Genomic DNA, 24,375 nt, shown 5'->3' with positions numbered 1-24,375 from the left:
TTATTCCAATAGACTGGAACAGTTAAAAAACAATTTGCATCACAGGGTAATGCATATTGGACAAGAATGAAAACTATGTCATTACAGAGTTCGCTTAATGGAAGTACGGGGTCAAAAAGAGTAACACTCTATGACACTGATAGGAGGCACACAGAATCTGCCGTTGATATAATTACATTTAGCAAACAGTGTAAACCTGTGAGATCTGAGCAACACATTTTGATGTCTTTATACAGGATTTCTTAAAAAACAAACAAACAAACAAACAGATGAAACGTTCACTTCATTAAAAATTACGATGACTGTAAGACATGATTTTCTGTAATACTGGGGTTAATTCAAAGTTGTGAAACGAATTATAGTGACTTTATTTTGTATAGCAAAATTAGCATCGCCCTAAACTTGTCTGTGAGGCTTTTATCCAAATACCTTTTTTTTTTTTTAAAAAAAGTGTTATTTTGTACTAAATAATAGGAATATACATGAACTAAATCTTGGAGTTGATACAGATGATGAGAACTAGTGTCTTTTCTATTCAATAACTTCAGACATTTTTGCTCTAATGAATATTTCTTGAAGTAGCTTATATAGCAATTTACATTTGCTCTGAACTTCCTCAATATCTGAGTAAATACTCCTGTCAAGACAATGATTTAAAGATGAATACAAGTGTGATAACAATAAAGTTAGAAACACCAGGTTGCTTTAGAAAGGATTAAATACGGCGGCATCAGTGTGAAAGATAAACACATTCTTAAAATGTTGTGAACTAAATGCTAAGAGACTGCTCATATAAATTAAAAATAATCATTTCCACCTTTAAAGATCCTTTTCAAAGCACTTTGGGCATGAAATTCAAATACTGGGAAAGCAAATTTCAGATATCCCCATACCCTCCAATTATGCTAGCAGATACCATTTTTTTCTTTGTCATTAGATGCCAATTCATTCTGTTTCTAATTGCTACAGGTCATATTTTCCATTCCTATCCCTCAGATTATCTTAAAATAAGATGTTGGTCAGTAATTCAGAAAGAATGTGTAGACAAGAGGCCTATTCTAAGAGCTGACAGTATTGCAAACATCAAATCGGTTTATTCCCTTAAAGTGGGCAACAGTTTTGCAGAAACTCACTGAGAGAGAGACTGTCATTCCACAGCAGCCCCCGCAAATCCAATAATTTGGAATAATGGGGTTTCTTCTCTCTGTTTTAGGACTTTTCCTGGGACAGAGGGGGATACTATAGTCACACCACTTTGCTCCCATCCCTCACCCACAGGGGCATCACAGCTTTGTGGCCTAGGCTTTTTCTGTGGCTTGCATGGTCCCAGTGCCATTCACATTCAGCATGGGCAACCATCGCCCGGCACTTCATTCAGTTATATGTACACTCATTATACTGCCGTCTGCTGCTATAATACTCCTATTAATTTTCCTTTTGATATTTTAAGAGCAATCTATAAATCATGCCGCCTTTCATTTGTGCCATCATTAATGCCTGGTAATAATGCCACAGCATTGCATTCGCAGTTAAGCTTATCACACAACCAAATAAACAAGCATCTTTTTCTCCCTGCTAGGTTCAGCATGCCTGAAAGTTGAACGAACTGCCAAATTTTTCATAGAGATGCCTGCTAATTTTAGGAAGAAAAAAAAAATAGTGTGGCTTAAATAATAGCCTGAGATGCAAAGCACAGAAAAAAGCAAACACGTTTCCCTTTTTTTTTGCTGTGTGTACTTGCAGGGCTGGTGAAGCTGATTGCTTTCATGGGAAAGTTAGTAAATGGTCCTTTTGTGCACTAACCGAGCTAAACATTTCTAGAAGCACAAACTTCTAGCTGGGTTCTGGGAAATGAGAAATTACAGAAAGGTATATAAAGAGGCCAGAGAAGGGCTTGTGTACCCATAAAACAGGGAGACAGGGGTTTGAAAGCCAAGACCTTTTGGGGGGACGATACTCACACGGCTTGCATAGGGGATCTGCCTGGACTGCTGTCACTCTCGTTGCTGTTGGTATGCTCCATTGCCCCATTCAGTTCTTCCCGTATTGCGCTGGCTAGGTTGCCCAGAGTGGGATTTCCCATGGAAGCGGTAGTGTATAGAGGTATACTATTCTCAGCAATCGAAGCCTGCCATCAACCAAACAGAGAGAAAACTTGTGAAGAACAAGGGTAGGTCAGACAAGGAAACTATTAATTATGGGCATACTTAAGGATCTTCAGTTTACATTCATTGCAGCATGGTTGGCAAATACAAGTTTCTAATAGGTGTAGAAGGATTTTGCTTTAAAAGTGATTTGTGGTGTATGTCCCAAGCTTGGTTTTGAAGAGCTAAATGGGAAGACCAAACTGCCCATGGGGAGGAAAAGAGTCAATTCAGTCCTGCTGGGTAGAGTCACATGGTTTAAATAAGGCTATCTAATATGAAGGTTGTGTCTGATGTCTTTTTTCAAGAAGAACTGAATATTTCCAGATCACAGTGAAATGTAATGGTATTTTCATTTCTTTATCCATTTTGATGACTCCACTATTGGATATAAGAGATTTGATCAGATCATTCTGGCCGCACTACTCAAATTTATGAGAACTTCCATAAACATTTAGCTCTTAGATCCTATAGAAAAGGAAGATTATAGAATTGGAGTCAATTTTTTATCTTCCCCTATCATTTCCGTTTTAATGATTTTTGAATCTGTTTAGTGTAGTTTGAGATAACTGGTTGAAGGTAACACCAAGCAATCTTTCAGACCACCACTTGGCATTTTAGGACTAAAGAAAAATCTCGGCAAAAGTAAGCTCAATCATATTTCTTTTTGGTGTCTAAGTACATTGATATTAAAGGTGACAAAGTCACTGCAAATGAGCGTCAGCAAAAAAGGGTAGAAATGAAAAACAAAGAAAATCCTAAACTCTATGGTAGGATACTGTTCACCTCTTAATCCTACTGCATTTGAATAAAATGGCCATGTAGTCTGAAATGCAGACAATGGTTAAAACATACACCACTGGACTATAGTATCCATATTTGTTTCATTTGGGTAGTGATTATGACCCAGTGACTTTTCATTTTATTAAAGAGGACAGACTTTCAAAAACTGGCAGCTGTAATTAGAACAAGATTTATCAAAACTGTCCCCTTGCAGACTACACTGTGCCTGGTTTTCCATCCTAATGAGAAAAAAGTACAATCACAAGACAATCTGGCATGACGACTTCAATTGGCCAGTCATACAAGAGTCCAAACTATTCTAGAAATCCTGGCTCTAAAGAGAAAGTAAGAGCCAAAAATGAAGAAAGAAAGAGTGTAAAGCTGGGCTGCAGGGAGTCTGCCTGTTATGGCAATTGCAGCCTCACATACTGTACAAACCCCAAAGCCAGAGATGCTTTCTAGACACAAGCCCTGGGTGAGACAACCTATATGCACTCACCTAACACAGCACTGGCCAAGGGACTATTTCAAAACTAGGCTGTCTGCAAGCCCACAGCTATTCCTTCCCTCTTTTGAATTTACATAACTGCCTTTTAAAAAGCGGGGGAGGGGGGGAATCCTGTTTTTATTTCCAAATGTGGTGAACTCATTTTGATAAACAGCAAGTCTGAACATTCCCCTCTCTCCTACAGTTTGTCAAATAATTTGTGTCAAGTACTTTTTTCAACAAATCTCTTCTAATTGTGATAAAGCATTCTTTCTTTTTAGGGCAGAGCAGTTGCCAGAATTATTGTTCTTTTTTTGCAAACTACAGCTGGCCCAGCATCGTCTGCCTTTATTTGAGATAACGCAGGGGTCACGCCTTAGTCATGGAAGTTCTGCGGGGACCATCAACTGAGCCTCTTCCCACTGGAAATACCACAAGATCGGCTCTCACAAAATAATTTCACTATTACAAGGTCAGAATACAGCAGAAGTGGGGCCACTGCTAGTTTCATATTTTGGTGGCTTCTCACATCAAAAATTGAGAAGACAAAATGGAAACGCCTATAAGGATGCACTCATCAAGATGAGTTGTTCATCCTATAAGCAGAGACACTTTCTTGGGATGAGAATTTATGCTCTTTGGTTCTCTAAGTATTTTAGATCAAGGCTATTTCTGATTGGGACTGGGTCACAGAACATGGGCTGAGGCCCAGCAGCCACAGAGGTGAAAGGAATCCAAAGGCAAGTGCTTGTACTGATCCCCTTGATTCTCGGACAAGAATGACATGAAGAAAACCAGGCTTGTCCCATTAAAGATCCTGGTGCTGGATCCACAACAGAGCCTCTTGAACACTCTTTGTTGAGCAAGTGATCACACAGGGTTAGTAAAATTTTCATCGGCTGCACATGCCTTTAAAGTGGCTCTTTTTTTTTGGTACTTGATGTCCACTTAGGAGCCGGTGTGCTATAATTTTTATAATGGACTTAATTATATAAATGATCCTGTACACAGTGTGTGGTGGTTTCATATCAAACTGATACCTCTGCCCAAAAAAAGGAGGTGCTTAAGTAATGGTGCAGAAGTCCATAAGTGCCATCGCTCCTGGAACATTAACCACTCTGAGATCTCGGAGAAAAGGCAGTCTATAAATATGAAGCTGTACGGTTACCCTTAGTTACTTCACTTTTTCAGAGCATAATGCAATCTGTCCCAAGTCCCATGTTTTATTTCTGTAGTGGATTCTGCTGTCCTATTTTATATATTGTATATCATGCATATGTTGCTCTAGTAATTTTTTAAAGATATTGTTCCACTATTATTTTTACTTGTCTTGAAAAATGGAAATGGGTGATAATGGAGAGGAAGGCCTGCTGGTAGAATCTTCAGTTTGCACAGTAGAAAGTTGTCTTGTGCACTGTGTACTGATCACGGATCCAAACTCATAGAGGAAAGGGAAATAATTTGCTTCTCAAATCATGACTTAATGTCAATTTATTTGCCTTGCCTCCTGATGGACATAAACTGCAGGGTAGTTTTGGGCTACCCCAGGATACAAAAAAGGGTACAGTGATGCCAAAAACAAATGTTTCAGAGATTAAATGTGAACAGTTCTGAAATGATAAAGCATACTAATTGAAATTAGTCACATAGTTAAGAGAATCCAGAGGAGAGAGGATCACTTTTTTTTTTTTTTTGCCTTTCCGCCTCATGAATGTAAAATGTGCTTGTAATCTTAATACTATTCCAGATAGAGCAGCCTTTAAATTCACACTTCATAAGACTCCAGGGAACATAACTTACTAATGAATGGTATTTACAGTGGCAGCATCTAAGCGTGCTTTCATTTACTTTTCTAAAGTTACTGTGTAAACTAGGAGTAATTAAAAGAAACGCAGAAAGTAGTTTCTCCTATTAAATTTGGTGCAGGCTAAAAAATAAATAAAGACAATTACTGAAATGCTAAGTTCAGTGAATCTGCCTCTGAATTGAAACTGTGTAAAAGGCACACAGCATCCATTCTCGGGAGCCGTGAGACTCTGCTGGAGACCCGGAACACAGTTCTGTAGGGCACAGAGTAGGTGCTCAATAAATGTTTGTTTAATGAATAGAGAGAACAGGAGCTCCCATTATCATCTCCTCTCCCATCCTGTTCCTGTAATGCCCAGGGTCTCAGCCATTTTGTCATTACTGTCCCTTTATAGACTTTTGTTTTGCTATTTGTGCCCTCACCCCAAGAAATCTTCATATCTGTTTTATGTATTATGCTTCTTTGGAAAGGCACAAGATATTGTAGTATCTAAGAACCGATTTTGGGGTGAGAGAGCCCCCACTGAGAACGCATGTTATAAAGGTCTACAATGGTATTAGATTACAAATGTCAGATTTATCTATAGAATATGTCATTTAAAGTTACCAAGATTCCCTTGGCCTGTCTTCTAGAACAGTCTGGGTAGAGTCAAAAACCACCAGGACCACTGGCCAAAAGGACACTGCCTATGTATAAACTCTTGAGAGGGACTCGAGAACTACATGCACGTACTTTAATGAAGTGATACTGGAATATTTTGCCAATTTAAGAGTTGCTTTAACTGAGAAATGCACTCAATAAATGGCTTGCTGGATGCCAGGGCTGCCCTGGTAGCTCATATTTGGGTGGTAATCTCCCTCCTGCTCAAAAGCAATGTCTTCACCCCTAGTATCGTTGGTGATGTAACAAGTGCTTGGTATGTCAGCAGGAAACAAACATTCTGCGTGATTATTATGTAATCTTGAACAATCTGCTGGAAACCTAGAGTTTTCCTAAACACCTCTCTTCCTTAAACAAAAACAGATTACTTTTACAAAGTGAACCGAACCCCGATCCTCCCCAGCCCCTCCCCCACCCCCGACAAAAGAAAAGATACTAAAATCGACTTTAAAAGAAGAAATACAAGCTCTGCTTTCTCTTTAAACCCGTGAACAATAGAAGGTCATGTGATGCAGTGGCCTATCATCCAGCACATTAATAGCTGTGCTAGAGTAATTACACTTGTGGTATTTTTGCCTCAAGTGAAATTCTGAAATAAGAGGATGGAAATTATGATACTGCTGATAAATATTAATAAGTGAACTTTTAATTTTTTTGCCACAATATTCAAAATGCTAAGCATCCTGCTAATGCTGAAGCAGCCCGATGTGTTTGCCTCCAGGGAGTACGATGCTTTGTGCACTTAAGAAAAAAGTTTAACGGAATTAAAATTTAATATCTAATTAGAGCGAGGCTAATATATTTTGAAACGAGCGGGGCAGACCTGTACCTCTGCTGCATATTGGGGACGGCCATTAATCTTACCTGCAAAGCTGCATTGAGAGGTGTGCAGTAGGCGTGGCTGCTCTGCATGTTTTTAATAAGGGAAGGGTTACTGTGTAAGAAAAAGATAAAAACTCAGAGTTAAAGGCAATCCACCCTCGAGGTCCTAGCTAAGTTTTGCTTTAAGCTTGCTGGTATCCTTCTAAATCAGAAATTTCCCCCATTAACAAAACCAAAGAAAAGTTAGGCTTTCTCTCTATGGTCTGCTTTGCAGGGCTGGTCTGTGTGAACACAACTGGGGACAGACTTGGGAACACCCTCTGGAGACCTCTCTGCAAATTTTTCATAGTTACCCCACTTCCAACAGGAAGGCAGCAGCCCGGGGTATGGAGCCGACAGCAGGGGTTCCTGGGAGTGAGTGGGAAGAATCCTGGTTCTTAACCATCTCCATGACTTGAAGTCTACAGTGACTGCTAGAGGGACAGCACGAAGGCTCTTAAGGAAGACCTCCAAGGCACATTTATTGCCAAAAGAAGATGGAGAGAAGGATATGTAGGGCAAGTAAGAGAGGTGGTTGGCTTGGTGTCTTTTCTTGTACAGCCAAATCTAGAGGGGAGCTGGGTGGTATGAGAATAGTTGATGCTGTCTCCATTAACTGATCGAATAGAGCCAAAATACCGTTTAAGAAAATCTCCACCCTAGTGAGAATAAAAATACTAAAAAGTTATATAGGACATATGAAAACAAGTGGCTTCCAGTAGGAAGTTACCTACATTTATCAGTGGCCTTTAAAGGAACTATAGGTGATTTATCAATTTCTTATGCTCGAACATTTTAACATTCATTTCATTACGTTTATCATATTGCTCTGAGTGAAAAAATAAGAAGGACTTTACCCCAGTAGAAACATATTTTTAACTCTAAACAAAAATTCCCTTTTTACTTGGAGGAATTCTGGGTCACACAAAAGTATTTAGTGATAGGGTCCCCGTAAGCTGCTGAACCAAAACACAACCAATATCTGCATTTCAGACGTCAAAAAAGCATTATTCAAGGCACTGGTGTTCCAAAGAGAAACAAGAGAAATACATGTACAAATCACACCATTCAGTTTCTTTGCAGAAAGCGGTGGCACTGCTACTTGGTGAAATGCACGACTACATGGGATGAGTCAACCATGCAAAGCCAAAGCAACGGCAGAAAAAAAAAACAAAAGCAAGTAAAGGCTCTTACTGTGCGACAAGCTCGTCAAAGTTTTCATCGGGGCAGTATTTGCGAGGACGGCCTCGTTGAATATGGCGGCCACGTTTAAACTCTTCATCATCAACTGTCCAAAAGGACCCAAACTCATCCTCTACTCTGATAAAGCACTTATGCAGTGAGAGGTTGGTGCGAATGGCACCCTGGGATAGGAGCAGCAGCAAAGGAGATGAAGTGGCAACAAAAGGAGACGGGGTTGGGGGCAGAACAGACATCCAATACAGGGAACAGGAGAAAGAAAATAAAATGCAATAAGCATAAGCCAATGGTTTGTGAGGGTTAATATGCATTGCCACCTAAAAGCTACTAGCATGGGATGCAACAAAGACCAGCAAGCAGGGCGGGGGGACTGGTGGGTATACAAAACAGAAGGGATGAAATGCTTTTTTGCTTCCCTTAACTGAGACAACGTGAAACCAGTTCTTTGGTCTAACACCATCTAGCAGCCAAAGCCTCTACATCATACTTGTTAGCACAATCCAAGCTAGGCTAAGAAGTTCAAACGTGGTGGACGTACCCACTGATCTTTTGTGGCCTTCGTTTTTGGAATTCTACTTCATCCACTGTCCATACTGCCCCTTTAACGTTTTCTACTCGCACAAAACACTTGTGGAGACTAAGATTATGACGCACTGCATTCTGCAGCAAGTATAAAAGAGAGAACATTTACATTTTCTATAAGAAAAGACTCCAAAAACAGCAGTAAATTCAGCCTAACCGCCCACATTTGTAAAACCATCCCCAAGAACTATAGCAACCACCCCCGTGGATGACCTTCTTGTGGTTAAGGATGTCTTTTCCAAAAGCAAAAATAAAAAACCAAAATTGTGAATTAATTGCACTTTGGTATTTTAGTCTAGTCCCTGGTAATATCTAACCAAAAGAAATATTTTTTAATATGCATACAATCCCAAAATAGGTTCCACAATACAAATGTGAAAATATTGTTACTATGACTTCAAAATAAGGAAACATGTAAAGCATAAAACTGTCCCCTTTAAACCAGTCTACCTCCCGTAAAAAAAGTTTGGTTTTTTTGTGTTTTTTTTTTAACATGAAAGATGAAAACTTGGCTAATATTGTTAAATACAGGACAGTTTCTGGCTGTAAAAACTTCCATGGGTTTTATTAAGAAGAATTCTAAATTGGATTTTACCATTGAGAGTATCACCTCATGTAGCCAACAGGATCAAAGGGGTAAACTGACGCCCAAGGGATAAATATCCACCATCAAGCTATGTCTTACCTTCCTGAATATATTGCAAGTTGGTCCTTATTATGGGCAAGTACCTTAATTCCCTGAGTTAATGGCAAAGGAACATGAGTAGAAGTCTCAATGGCAAAATGATTATACTCCTGCAGTTGATAGTTTCTATAGACACATGTTTCTTATGGTTAAAAATCATTTCTGGTCATTCCTAAACTGAGACCCTTAACATCCATAATCCATCAAAAAGGAGGATCTCAACTCAGGGGTGAAGAGCTTTTAACAGCTCATCTTTCCATGAGTTTCAGAAAAACCCACAACCCTTCCTGCATACAGTAACAAGCCTGGCTTCATTTCTTTAGTCCTGCCCAGTTGAACTTACTGATCCAGACTCAATCTTGGACATGAGGATATTTTAAAGAGACCTATGTCATCTTCTTATGCAGGATAAGGAGGTGACTCAATCGGGGCACAAGAAGTGGAAGCATACAGGACACCTCAATACCTCGTCAGCCCCACTCGGTTCTAATAATGCTGCTACTGCTCAAACGTTCCTCACCCCTCCCCTCCCACCCCCTGTAGTATTTCCTCCCTGAATTATACTTAAAGGTGGCAAATCTTGAGACTCGGAGAAGTGTTTCAATTTTTGGACAATCATTATTGATGACTCTGTGAGGATTCAAGCTACAAATAATTTTTCTTCTCTGATGTGGAATATTTAGAAGATAATGAGACAAGTTTGATCACATGGTATGCTGAACTGCTAGCAAGGAGAATTCACAGGATAAATTCCCAAAGAGTTTCTGAGTAACGTCAGCATAACTGGGGTAGGTTTGCCTACCAAAGGGCACCACTGATTCAAAAAGTTTGATGGGTCTGCTTAAGAACAAAACAAAACCAAAATCTCTATACTAAAACCATGTGGCATATTATAGCTATGCTTCGTAAGACAAACATCTTTGCATATAAATTGTAGCCTAGCCTTTAAGCATTTTTTTTTATATTGCACAAAGGCATACTATAGGATGCAGAAGTCTACTGTTATCTTCTAGAACAACACTGAAGAGATATAAATAAATAAAGCCAAATACCCTTTAAAAATATAAGCAGAGCATATATACATATAGGAAATATAACTGGGAAAGAAATCAACATTGCTCCTAATCATTGTCTGATGTTTTACAGTAAGTATCAAAATGTACAGAACTGACTGAGCTAAGAAGCTCCTTCTCATAAAAGGATTTCTGTAGATCTGGCTGGACAATATATCCATATAAGATTCAGAATTAAAACTTAAGTTTTGTTTGCCAAGACTGCACATCTAAGCAGAAAGCAACTAGACATCAAGAGTTTTTAAAAAGGTGAGTAAGCAGTTTTCTGTCACAACTTTAACTGGGCATTTCATCTTTTGTCTAAGATCCCAGTACAAATAAGGACACGTAGAGAAAATTATACGTATTTATGAGTCATTAAGTACTTCATCTAGGGTTGTTTATATTAATGACACTTTTTCCTGCAGTTTGCAAAAATGGCAAAGTTAAATCTGAAGATCTGAGCTTAAGTGTTCTATTCACAACTGGTAAATATTTTTAAATTTGATCATTTGCTATTTATAAAAGGCAATCTGAAGAAAATGTCTGCCTCATGCTTCTACTTCCTAAATTATTAAAAGCATTCACAGCTAAAGATCCTTTGTATTTTATCTCCCAAGGCAGGCTGAGGAAAAGGTAAAGTTTTGAACATAGGTTTCCTTCAGCACCCGTGTGTTTTACTGGAAATAAAAGGATAATTTAGGCTGTAAAAGATATTCACAACTCTGTAAAGTTGATGAATTAATTCTGGTTATATTCGTTTTCTTTTAAAATGACAATTTATCAAGAACTTGAGGAAATGTGTTTTCTGTTTTTGCTTTTATGTTTCTCCCATACAAAATTAAGGAAGCAGCAAGGAAGGCATTTATTTCAAGCAAAGCAAATTTTCCTTGCATCTTGCAATAAAATCCCTATCATATTTACATTAATGACATACAAAAATATCCTGAAATGTTTGCCTTAAATGCTTCTAAATGTTTTGGAGCTTAGGGATTATAGGAATCCATGTATTAAAAACAAAAATATAAAAGTCAGAGTGCACCAGCCCTCTTCTATAAGCAAGGATATCAGACACTATCAAATTAAATCGGGAAAGTCCAAAAACTTCTGAGGGCTTAATTTAATCTAATGGAATAAGTACCAATAGAATCTATGAACCAACTGCTGAACTGGGAATGAAGTATGTCATATGTTGAGGACATCCAACATGGAGCTATGGAATTTGACCTGTTTTATTGCAAATGGTGTTAAAATAAAGTCCACAATTCAGAAGCTACTTATCTTCCTCAGGGTATCTATGAACCTCTTAGGGTCAATCTCTTGACTTCAAAACAAAACAAATAAAAACTTACTACATTGTGTTCTGCTGTAATAACTCCCATATACAATACTAGTACTTAGATTGCACAGCTTTCTTCACTAACAGGGTTAATGGGCACTTATCCAACCAACAAAGGTTGTATCAAGTGTGTCTGGTCATTTCTGCAGGTTCCTAATGGTAATAAAAAAGTTATCTCTGCAAATACTGGCATGAAGTTTGTGTAAGTTATAGAACAACCTCAACACGTGGGCAATGGTGTCATCTCCTTTTCCTACGTGTTCCAACCAGAGAGGCATGATTTGACTGGTTGGCCCATCCACATATCTGAAGCCAGTGTAATGGGAGTCTTCCATCCAAGCATTTCAACCACAATGGAACTATTTTCCCAATTAGATATTCCTATATATTGGACACTTTGAGTGTGTCCAAACAATATAAATATAACTTTCTTGTAGCACAACTGAATTTTATCAACAATAAACTCTGTTCTATAAATGTCAAGGTCCACTACTACGCAGGCCTGAGGGAAGGCTTACCTTCCACGTGGCTGCATTGCGTCGGAAGTAAGCAAACATTCGTGTGAACCAGTTATAGATTTCATTTAGTGTTAGCTGCTTTTCTGGAGATTCGAGAATGGCCTGTAAAACAAAAAGTAACCGAAGAAGATAAATTATGACCAAATCAGCAGAATCATCATTATACAGTTTCTTGAAAATATAAAATAACTGATTCAGAGCTCAATCCTAAGAAAGGTTTCACAAAATGATCTAAGATTAATGGTTGTATTTAACAGTTCAATAGCAAAATTCAAAATGGAATTATCTAATTGTTTTGAGTTTTTATTTCTGTTTCCGTACAGAAATATTAATTTATTAGTCATTCATAAAGCAGAATCAAAGAGAAATGCAAAACATTTCACTAGCTGATTAAAGCTCAGTAATTATTTAGAGCTCAGATTAATTCTAGGGATCAGAGATTACTGTAGCTTGTGATAATTGACTTGCCATCTTTAAACAGGCTCATTTTCACTGTTGTGTGAAATGAATTTCCTAATAATCACATCGTATTGTAATACTTAATCAAAAGCAATTATGTTATATATTGCAGTTTTAAAAAACCTTATAGAAAAGGTTTTAGCATGCTTGCATACTAAACGGTTTTAAATCTACTTCATCAATATAATATATCCATGTACGTGTATACCTTTTGATATAATTTCATATACTGTGTTATTTACTTACCTGCCTAATTAAAGATGCATATGTAAATGGTGGTCTAACTTCTGCGTTCTTATAAAATTCTTGGTTCTGCGCAATATCTGCTAAATAAGAATCATTGTCCTATTAATTATCACTTTTTAAAAAGGGGCTGGTCTATAAGAATTGCAGATTACAATTCTACATGAAGCAAAAATGGAGTATCTACCTGAAGAAATGGGCACATTGTATTTGTCTGAGTACCGCCTGCGGATGGGTCCCACCGTGTGCATGCTGGTGGTGGTGATGACAGAGGGGCCTTGGGTGACGGGAGTCAGGGGCGCAGTTGGGGTCGTTGGAGTATGAGGTAAGCTCTGTGGAGAAGCCTCCGATGCAGACTTGGAGAGAGTGACACTTGATACCAGATTCAGCTGTGAAGAAAAGCACCCATCTTAGAAGACCTTCAGGAAAACAGAGCAACCAAGAAAGCATCTCACATCCACCGGGGATGCCTGGTTAATGTTATTTCTCTGAACGGATATGTTTATAATCAACTGAAATACGATGTGAGTTCCTGTGTAAAAAAAACAAGTCACTTAGTATTTAGTATAAGAGATCTCCTTTTCTTTCCATGAGACAGGTGTTTTCCAAAGGCTGCTAAATGGGTGTTTACAGACACAAAAATGGGTTACCTGGCCAAGTGAGTTTCAGAAATTCTGGGTCAAGACATGTTTTTAATCATAACGTCTCACCCTGTATAACAGCCTGCTATACCTTGTAAACCTCACAGAAGAAGATGGGAGTCCTTAGTGGCACCAGTGAAGATGAACATTTTAGGGAAAACCAGTTGAAATACATTGATGTAGATCTGAGCTGTCCAACTGAACCTTCTGCAAAATGGTAGCACAACTGAATTTTTATGAAAATTGAAATTTTACTTAATTTTAATGAATTTAAATGTAAATAGTCCCATGTGGCTAGTAGCTACCATACTGAACAGTGCAGGGAGATGCTGCTCATTTCCATCATGAAACTTCATGGACGATGGGAACTACTGCAAATACGCTTGGCCTTTGGCTCATAATAAAAAGAGCGGCACTGATCCAGTGAGCCATCATTTATTTCTATCAGTTGGCAGAGACAAATCTTTAAGAGCTGTATGGGTAATCTACATTAAACTCTATCAAATATAGGACTGGGATCTATTCATCTTAAAAGAATATGACAGATGAGAGATCTGGAACTGTAATATTTTTGTTGATTTTGCTTTTTCTTCAAGTTTCAAACATTCCATAAAATGGAATAATCTATTGGTTCAAGTAAGGAAATGAATATTATTTATTTGAAGTAGTATAGAGGAAAATGAATGAGTACTATTTTGACTTATTTTGTCTATCTATATCTTACCTTCATCATGAAGTGCTGTTCTTATAAATACTGGAAGGGACAACCCTTTCCCAAAATTTGTTGGAGGAGAAATATTATTTTAAGCCTGGCAAGGCTGAAGAATTGGTTGTTTTCAGCATATTTATTACCTTTACACAGAACTATCTCAGATACATACAGCTGCCCCCAAATCCAAGAAACTTCAGCAAAGTAGGCTTACTTGGTAACATTTTCTTAAGCCAGATTGCGAATCACTTACCATAATAAGTCTATTTCACCATCGCTATAGTCAGTCTTAAGTACAAGGCATTATTTGTGCATAAAAATGTGATTCCTCTGAGATCATAGTCAAAGAACATATTAAAAGAGAGCTCCAATTTGTTGAGAAGATTCAACCTTTACTCATACTTTAGTAATAAAAAAGGCCATGAGAATCCTCTCTAATATGTGTAGGGGAGTTCCATAAAAAATAAATGAATCTGAAGAAAAGAAGGATTAAATTTCGTTGAAGAAACACTAATGGAAAAACATAAACATGGTGTTGAAAACTGGATGTTCGGTTGGGAGCTTTTAGTTCTGCTTTCCTTTTAATTTTCAGCTTGAAATGTTGACTCAGCAAACAAGAGATCCCAATGTCTGAGAAGAGCAGGCTATGGAGATGGCACTGCCCTTACGAATCCCTCAGCAAGCTGGGCAGATGCTGGGAGTTGCTCTTTCAGTAGTGTTGGGAACTTGACTTTATGACATACATTTGCAAACTAAGTGCTGGCTGTTTGAGCCATGGGATGGAGCAGAACCAAGAAGCCAAGAGGGAAGAGTTGGGACTGACCTCTTCTTCGCCTTGGGCCTTAATCACTGACCAAGTCCAGGAACAGTATGTTTAAACATCAGACCAAGCAAAGGGTCAAGGAAATTAGTGTGTGAAAGGCTAAAGCTCATAAATACACACTTTTTATCATTCAGATGCTGCTAAACCTAAGAATATCAGAACACTTTGGAAAGTCATGGAGAACATTTATAAAAATCATGTTTTAAACCACCTGTCACTGTGTGGTTTCATTTAATTCTCATACCACCACTAATATATGAAATATTATTACTCATATTTTACAGATAAGCAAACGGAGGCTTGGAAAGATTAAACAATTTCCCCATATTTCCAACCTGGACCCGAAGTCAAACCACACACTTGTATGATTCTAGACACTTTGTATAATCTTCCTATGCCTAGCTAATGGGAAAAGTAAACCAGTTTCATTTTTCTGTATGCTCATTTTTGGAAAGGATTCAGTGATTAGCTTTTACCCCCGCTTATCAATGACATTCAATAAATATTACTGAGCAAATATAAAGCAGTTGGTTCTGTAACAACAGAACCAGGAATAAAACGTGTAACTACTGCCCTTGAAGAGCTTACCATCGAATGCAAACTTTGGTCAAAAGCAACATACACAATAACCCTAAAACAATTCTGAGGACTACCACTACTTTTTGCCTTCTCTATTCAGTTTAAAAACATTACTCTAAACATTGTGGCTTTCTTAAAAACATAACAAAAATTATAAACACAAATGTCCTTAAGAAATATGCATGCTCCTTTACAGTTTTGTTAGGGAGATCACCAAGTCCACTGGGTTCTGGTTTAATTGTCAAAAATCAAAACTCATGTAAACAGTCAGCAAGTGCAAGCCCATCATTCTGGGTGCTCATATTGAAGAAGAGTAGACAAATCCCACAGAAAAATATCATCAAATGAGAAAAGAATTTGACTCTTGTAGATTTTACAAAGGTCGTAACTCTTGGACTATTTCTACCAAGAATAAAATCCCTCCAGGTTAGCCCCATCCATGAAGAAAGAGACGCAGGTAGTATCTTCTGGAGTCCTTTGAACATAGCAAATAGAAATAAACACTGAGCTAGAAGAGAGCTGAGAGGAGGCTCACCAGGCTTGACGAACGACACCGTGATTCACACCCACTGCTGGGCAGTCTCTAATAAGCCACAGAGGAAGCAGCCAATCTCAGCTAATTACCAGATAAAAATGTATTGCAAGGACTCTAATTAGGAGATGCGGATGGAGGTGATATAATGATTAAATGCTGCATTCGAGTGACCCCACCGTCAATGTGCAGTGGTGCAAGATGTTGCTGAAATATTTTGTAGAAACAGTAATTTTATTTCGAGGAGGGGACGCAGTAATATTTGTAATGATGGCAATGAGGTAAACTAATTAAAAGACAGTTCCTAGAGGAAGAGGGTGGCTGAGAGCAGCTGTGGCCATTCCAAAACCAAGTGCCAAGTCTCAATAGAGGAGTGGCAGTCAAGTGGAAAATTTCTGTCTGACCTCTGCCCTTGCTATTAATTTGCAGGAAAAACTAATGACACATATACATATTCCCACAAAATTGTTCTAATTGCTAATTTGCCAAAGGAGCCCAGATTCCAAATTAAACATGACTGTAGCCTGTGAGGGAAAGAAGAACAGAAAGCTGCAGACTCCAAACAGAGGGTGCTTTGCCACACAAAATCATTTGACGGCTGAACCAACAAGTTAATGAAATGTCAACCTTGTCAACTGCTATAGAAGTTTCTTAACTTTTAAACTTTTGTTGGATGGTCACATGCTTGTCTTGAGGAGAAACCATCTCCGAAGGGGAAGGTCCTGAGAGAGATAGGGAGAGGGAGGACGAAGGTGGAGAGAGGAAGGATTCAAAGCAGGCTCTATGTTCAAACCAAACCTGCTCTTTTAATTAAGGTCTCTCTGGAAAAAAAAGGGGGGGAATAAAAAAAAATTAATTACAGACTTGGAACAGAAGAGCAAATTGGGAACGGTGTGGGTTTTGCTGTAATCTTGAAATATTCATCTTAATTGTCAACTATTAAATCTTAATATAATCATCAATTAGAAATGAAAGCATATGTGCTTCGTGTTTCTGATTGCAGTTAAGGATTTAAAACATAATTTTTTCCGGGGCATGGAGCAGGAAGGGATCGGACTGGGAGGGTTTCTTTTCCTGATGGAAAACCTATTCTTCTTATAGTGTTCATTTTCTATTTAAAAAGAAGTTGCTATGTTTAGAAAAGTTAGTAACTCTGATATTTTCTACATGGCAAGTTTCCATCATGTGATGATTTCAGCAAAGATAATCTCTTTGAAACTCTGGCCAAAAAGTGAAATTCTTATGTCACTTAAAATTGCTGTAGGGTTTTATTTTTTAAATTTCCCTGTGCTCTCAGGCAACCACTTTTCCCTCAACTGGGTTACAGAGGACTATCCTGGAAATCTTTAGCCGTTGAAACTATTTGAATTCTATCAGCTACTCGATATTCTGCTTAGTGCTTTTTTTAAAAAAAATAATCTTTAGTTTTAAACAGTAATGTCCTCTCCCACTTAAAGATGATGAGTCACTCGCATTTAAAAAAAAATAAACAAACCGCTGATGTAAACCTGAGACAGAAACAGACTTGTCGTAAGTATTCCCATAAGAACTCATTTTTATTTTTGTTTGTGCTCTTGCCTCACATGAAAACAGATTCTGAGAACAAAAGATCAACCTGAAACCAAAACACCAAGGGACACCACTGCATAGCAGGGACCTTTGGGCTCACAGAACTTGTTTTTCTGCTGTTGGTTTTACTGGCCGAGCGGGCTTAAGCCCTGCTTTAACTGCATGGGGACGTTTCTAGGCATGCATCACTCAAGGTCAGGGATGGCCTTTCTGAGGCTGGAGGGACATTACCAGACCGTGGGGAGGGAGGGCAGGACAGTGGAAGGCAGCGGGCGGCCTCTGTCACAAGCCTCTGTTCTCCTTCACCATCTCAGCCTAGGCTTGTTTTAGAGATGGGTGCTCGCAGAGAGCAGTGACTTCGAAGGTGGTGTTACTGGCAGGGATACGAAAAACACAAATACAAAACCTGAGCTGAGTTCAGGAGGGAGGGCCTTCATAAAAAACAGTACATAAAACAGCTTTTGTGTGTTGTGCTTGAGAATCCCTTTTTATGACTGCCTAATATTATTTCTCCAACTCTAAAGCAAGGTCCCCGCAGCCCAAATGATCAGCCACTCCTTGAAGAGTTAAACTCTTTTTCCAGAGGGGGACACTTTGTTTTTATAGTAGCTAAAAACTATTTCAAAACAGTCCTAATTGCTATGGTTAGAGTCAAAGAAAATGTGCAAAAAGGAAAATCTAATACTGCATTTCATTCCAAATATTCAAGTTCCTGTAAGTGTTTTATAATATTTTCATAAAGATATATTACCTACACCATAATTACGTGCCCACCGAATCATAAAGAATGTGGTTTCTGCAGGATCAGAAGTTGTTCTCTGATGTGCAGGAAAATACCCTAAAGCAAAGCGTACCTCTCATGTACTCAGTATTATAAAATATGATTTACAGTGTTTACCTGACGTAATGATAGATAGCATAAAATCTTTTTAAGAAATCCTTAACAACTTAATAAGAACTTGAAAAACCAGACATGTTTTTTGTTGTTGTTGTTATTTTGTCTTCTGAATTATGCCCCCCTCCCCTCTAAGGAAATCCCTCAGCAAATTCTCCATGAAATAGGCATGCAGACATTAACCTCCAAGCAGTACATTCTGGTGTTTACTTTCAGAATGTTACTGAGTTTGGAAGAAAAGAGTATCAATCGTTTTCATTAAGGCACTTTACCATTGCCTGTTTTTTGCTTCTCTTTCTTTGGAAAAGAGAAGAATCTTGTAAAACTTAAAATACAACAAATTTAGCCATTCTACGTATGTCAAGAACTGCTTTTCCATTCTATGTACCCAACTGCTAGAAGTTACAGCAGCTCTGGTAAGCTTTCACATATCCTTTTGCGCATGCAGGGCCCAGCTTTAACAACAATAAAAGTATGGAAAGCTGATCTTAGCTGATGTTGGCTATTCCTTTGCTCCCTCCACACGGATCCTCATTACCCACCTTCCTCCCCCAGCTCTCTTTCTCAGAGAGATACAGATATGGGCACCACTCTTAATCCAAAGAAATATCCATGAAGCTGACTTCTTATCCCTTCTTCCTATTCATGCTTTAAGTTTCAGCTGAGATATCACTTCTCTCAGAAGTCTTCCTCAACACCCACCACTCTAGATCAGTTGTCCTACTTACATGCAGCACAACTCATGCAGTGAGAGTATGTGTGTTTGTGCAGTTAGTTTGTTCCACAAGACTCCAGACACCTCAATGGCAGGGACGGGTCTCTCTGGTTTGACTACTCTATGTTCAGTATGCAGCACGCTCAACACGTATTTGTTGACAAAATAGTTTGATTTTAAATACAGGAATTCCCTTTCCAAAAACAACTTGCACTTTGAGTCTTGGGTATATTTCTTAAAAAAAAAAAAAAGAAAAAAAGTTTTTTTAAGGGTTAGAAGATGTGATGGCAAACAGGAAGAGCTGCTATTAAGGAAGTCCAAGAGATAGGAAGACTGTGAACTCCTATTCCAGTTCACCCACACATTTTCTTCCCAGTGTAGGTCAAGCTCAGATCCAGGTCTAAAAGCTTGGGCACCATCCCGAGATGAGCATATCCAAATCTGAAGATGAGTTCCACCGCAGGATCCAGAAAATGTGTCTATGAGTTGACATAGGAACAATCTAAGAATGTTTTGGCAGTTTCTTTGATGCAATGAAATGAGAACTGGTTGAATGATTGGATATAACAAATGACTCTTAACCACCCAAATGGCATTTAGTGAAAAGCAACATTTACAGCAAAGCATTCTATCACTTAGTGACTAAGAATTTTAAAATAAACATGAGGTTCCTTTTAAACAGAAATGGAAAAAGGAAAAAACTTCATAAACTTACTGGCAAGGTTGTAGTCCCCATCTATGGTTAGATTTGAATCCCAGTGACTGCTGGTTTCAAATCAAAGATTCTAGAAGGATACTCACTTGAGCACAGACCATGCATTCTACTATGTAGGCTGGAATAAATTAATTATAGGCTACAGAGAGTATTTTGTACATTAGAATAAGTCACCAGATAGCTCTGGGTCCCTAAAGTTGAAAGCATCAAGGGTTTGCTGTATGTATGGGCCTTTTTTTTTTTTTGGCAAAGAAGTGAAAATTTATGCAAACATTACACGTCTACCTTTTATAATTAATTTCCCAATGCCTCACCTATACATATTTTAATAATTCCTGATTTATAAGATGGTATCTATAATAAAATTTTCTATTTTCCAATAAATGAAAAGAAGGCAGGTTCACTCCGACAACAGAGTGTCACACAATATCTGCTTGTCAGGCACAATTTTTACTTCTTACATGTAAGTTAAAGGATAAGGAATTTATAATGCTGCCTGTGAAGAGAGCCACTTTTCATACACAAATGTGATCTTTTTTTTTTTTTCCAAAGGGTAATACAACAGTACATTTACATAAACTAATCCAAACAATCTATGTATTTGACAATGGCAAACCTCACACAGACGGCCTATTGTTGGTTTACATCTTGGAGTTCTTTATATTGGCTTGTAGCGCTGCTCTAGCTGTCAAAGGTTTGACTTGGACTCTAAATAAACGGTTATAGAAGTGCTGTGCAGCGATATTGGACTTCTTTGCAAAAGAAAACCTGCTGTGTATGAATTCAAAAGCTATTAATTTTTCAGTCAAAAATATTCGTGCCTATTTCTTTTAATAAAGAAATACTGTGCTGAGCTACTAAGAGATAATGTTGACTAGTGGTAGAGAATTTTCAATAGAGCAGTTAAAAATAAATTTAGTAGGAGGTCCCCTTCAAAGTTATAATTTTCTAGAATGTAAAACATTTTTTTAAACTAATCAAGACAAACCTTCCTTCCCTGTTCATTTCCCCCCACGGCTGCTTTTCCCTGTTTATTGGCTGCTTAACACTGGTCCATGTGGCGATTCCCAATGGCCTTCTGTGGCCTGTGTGGGCTCACACTCACATATATGGCGCACCCTGCCAAGTCCTAGCTCTATCACTTGTAGAGCTCCCTTCAGGGTTTTGCCGTTCCTTCTCTTTAGTCTCCTCCTCCCAAGGAGCCCCAAGATCCACCATAAGTCCATTCCTAGAGTGCTGAGTCCAACCATTATTCTACCATTGCTGCTTTTAATCCATGGAAGAAGTAGGAGATCATCTCATTCTCTCCCTTGTTGCCAGATGTAAAGACTTGAACCATTTCTCCTGGGGAAAACCGTTTTGCTAAAGCCATCTGAAGACTTTCAGAGAGCTCCAAGGCAATTGTTACCCTCTGCAATGGGCGATGCCTATTCGAGAAGTCAGCCACATCATTTCAGGGTCTCAGCAATTAGTTTAGCTGCATTCATGTTCTTCTCAGTATCCTCCTTAAAAGGAGGAGTTATTAGGAATAGCACAGTTGACTACTGAGATTCCACAATACTAAATGGCCTGGGGTTTTCCCCCCTTTCTCTTTGATAACCTATATATCCAGTCCTAAAGCCATTTACTGTAAAATACATGGAAACTAAGGACTCTTTCCTAGTAAAAATGGATGCGCAAAGTGTTTAATGATTTTATGTCCTATATCTCAGTAATGTGTTCTGTTTCAGACATTAATTTTGTCTGCCAACTGCATCTTGGCAGGCTACCATATTTGCTGGGTTAATAGTCTGACTCCGTTTTATTTCTATCACCATAAATCATACATATATGGGTGTATGTTTGCTTTATTTAGAGAAAAAAATCAGTCAAAACAGATAAACCAATACTTTGCCATTATGCTGCATCATTGCATATTGATTAAAATTGCTGGTACTAACTATAGATTGTCAACGCTCAATTAATTTTCACACAGTGACTCCAAGCAAAATCAAATAAAGGCAGTGTACCTTTAAATTTTACAAATCTTAAAATCAAGAAGCAAAGCACTGTCTCCATTTTGAATAATCAGTTAAAGCTACTAGGAGATTTTCAGAAATATAAGTATATGAGAAATACAACTATTAAAGAGATCAATTTATTACAAGAAATGAGGTCCAAGACAGAATTTTGGGCTTAGCCACCATCCTCTTGCTTTGATATTTATTGCCTGTGCTGGGATGGTACCCTTCAAGGTCCAGTAAAACGGAACAAGGCAAGAAATAGGAGATTCCTAAAAATTAAATGTAATTCCAGTGTACCATGTTTGGTCTCCTAACTGTGAAGGAGTAATTTTCACTTCGAACTCCTTAGGTGCTCTCCATAATTTAGCCTCCATTCCAACAGTGTGTTTCCTATTTCTTTCCTCTGTAACTGTCAGACTGGACTATTCCTTGCTACTTTTTTCCTGCACCCTCTCTTGGCTTAACCAGGCTGATGTGTTTCTTTCTTGTGCTGTCATAGTCTGCCTACCTTCTCTGTGTTCCTACCATTCAGAAAGATTTTCTCTTTCCAGTGAGCTCTCATAATGTATTTCAGTACCCTGCTTTAGTACCAATTATTCTGTCCCAAAGAAGAGCTGCTTGCTTGGGCCTCATGAGCAAAGACTACATCTGAATCATCTTGTATTTTCCCAAATGCCTAGCACACAGCCTTCATCATGAAAGGTGACCAGAAACAGTCGATTAAACTTAAGGCCTTCGACACTTAAATCCGCCACAGTAGTCAGTCCTCCTTCCTACGCTTGGGGTTGGGAAGAAGAGAAAGAATACTGTAAGTTTCACCTTATTTTTTCCCATTGGTGTGGATAAGTACTTACGGGCTGAGGGGCGGCTTTGGGTTCTGTAGATTTCACATGCAGATGGGTCATCATGGCTTGCAGGCGCTCTTTGTCTTTTGCAAGCTAGTAGGAAGAAAATGCTTTGTTATTTCTCTGAATACAGATGCATGACTATTTTAAGACCCCAAATGACACATATTCCAAATTAAACTATGGCACCATAGCACATACAAAATTGTTTTCATTGCTTAATCGTTTTTGAAATCTCTATGACCACTGCCAACTCCAGGTGACTGGAGGTGTTAGTGTAAGATTTCTCAACACAAGGTGTATTAGACTTTAACTAGGAAGTTCTAGACCTGCTGGCACCAAGGAGTCCCATGTAACACAGACAGCTAAAAGACAAATGTGAATCATGCCTATTAACCAATCTTATTCATGAGGAAGCCAAAAGAAAATGAGCTAGGTAGCTAAAACTCATAAATTCATCTGTTGTGGTTGTGGAAAACTTAGACAGATGGATATATTTATTTGAAATTAGCTTCATCTTTCTTAACAGGTAGGCATGGATTAAAACAGTGATGGCAAGTGATATATACAGGGCAGGAGCAGGCTACAAGGGTGGACAGTTTCCCATTTTCAAATGAATGCAGAATAAGCTTCCTCGTTCATATATTCAATATTTGAGCACTTGCTATGTGCTAATCTCATCTCAATAATTTAAGTCTCCTCATTCTAGAAAAAAATTATCTTCCTAAGTCACAAGAATTTCTAATTGGATGTGCATAGTAGGCACTCAAATACTTATTGGATGCTACATTCTTGATGCTTGCTTCGGATTGTTTTAACAGAGTATTTTCAATAGTTCAAGACAGTTGGGCACAGGGGAACGTATAACGATTACTTCTGTAAAAGAAGGGGGAGATACATCCCCAGAAGAGAACAGCTGTGGCATTTAGGGAAAATGGAGAAGAGATGAGTGAGTGAGAGAGGGAAAGAGAACGAATACATACAGTTTTATTTCAATACTTCTATACAAATTTTGTCCAAAATAATGCCTCAGAACTGGGGAGGGACTCATTCCTTCTATGTCACATAACTAACATCACATCAATTTTTTGCAAGTCTAAAATTATTCCAAAATAAAATTTATTTTCTAAGGGGCTCAGGAATTGGGGGAAGGCAGAGGAAAGGAAAAGGGTCAAAAGGAGAAGAGAAAAAGCTTTTGGCTTATCCTAACTGGATGACTCAGTCTCAAGCCATATCTCATTTGATTTTTTTTCTTTTTATTCCCTTGTGGTTCTGGCAAGAATAAATTAACAAAAGGGAAAAAAAAAAAGCCTTACAGTGTTAGCATTTATCTTTCAGCAAACAGGAAATGAAAATGATACCATATTAGGAGTCACTTTATGTTTTCATCCTCTGCTCTTCAGTAAGTTATTGAATAGCCAAACTGAGAAATTCTCTGAGCACATAATGCTAAAGGAATTTAGTTTTCCAAAGTGGCTCCTCAGAACAATTAAAATGTTGGGAATGGCATTTTTCACAGTTGTTTGTTT

General features: G+C 38.2%; 1 protein-coding gene across 7 annotated transcripts in view; it reads right to left on the bottom strand.

Moving 5' to 3' along the window:
- FOXP1 (forkhead box P1) overlaps positions 1 to 24,375 on the bottom strand; it is a 569,779-nt gene that overhangs the window by 8,247 nt on the left and 537,157 nt on the right. For 3 of the 7 annotated variants that reach the window (XM_008571774.1, XM_008571788.1, XM_008571766.1), the window contains 7 exons: positions 22,856 to 22,939; positions 13,008 to 13,209; positions 12,824 to 12,903; positions 12,119 to 12,220; positions 8,481 to 8,602; positions 6,746 to 6,815; positions 1,962 to 2,128 (listed from right to left, as the gene is read on the bottom strand). In XM_008571774.1, coding sequence (XP_008569996.1) covers positions 1,962 to 2,128; positions 6,746 to 6,815; positions 8,481 to 8,602; positions 12,119 to 12,220; positions 12,824 to 12,903; positions 13,008 to 13,209; positions 22,856 to 22,939 — 827 coding nt within the window. Of the gene's footprint in view, positions 1 to 1,961; positions 2,129 to 6,745; positions 6,816 to 7,936; positions 8,107 to 8,480; positions 8,603 to 12,118; positions 12,221 to 12,823; positions 12,904 to 13,007; positions 13,210 to 22,855; positions 22,940 to 24,375 lie in introns of all 7 variants that reach the window. The other 4 variants (XM_008571751.1, XM_008571760.1, XM_008571756.1 and 1 more) reach the window with 3 other exon arrangements.

Source organism: Galeopterus variegatus, unplaced genomic scaffold (genome assembly GCF_000696425.1).
Source record: "Galeopterus variegatus unplaced genomic scaffold, G_variegatus-3.0.2 Scaffold44, whole genome shotgun sequence".
NCBI lineage: Eukaryota > Metazoa > Chordata > Mammalia > Dermoptera > Cynocephalidae > Galeopterus > Galeopterus variegatus.
This window is presented reverse-complemented; position numbering and strand designations above follow the sequence as displayed.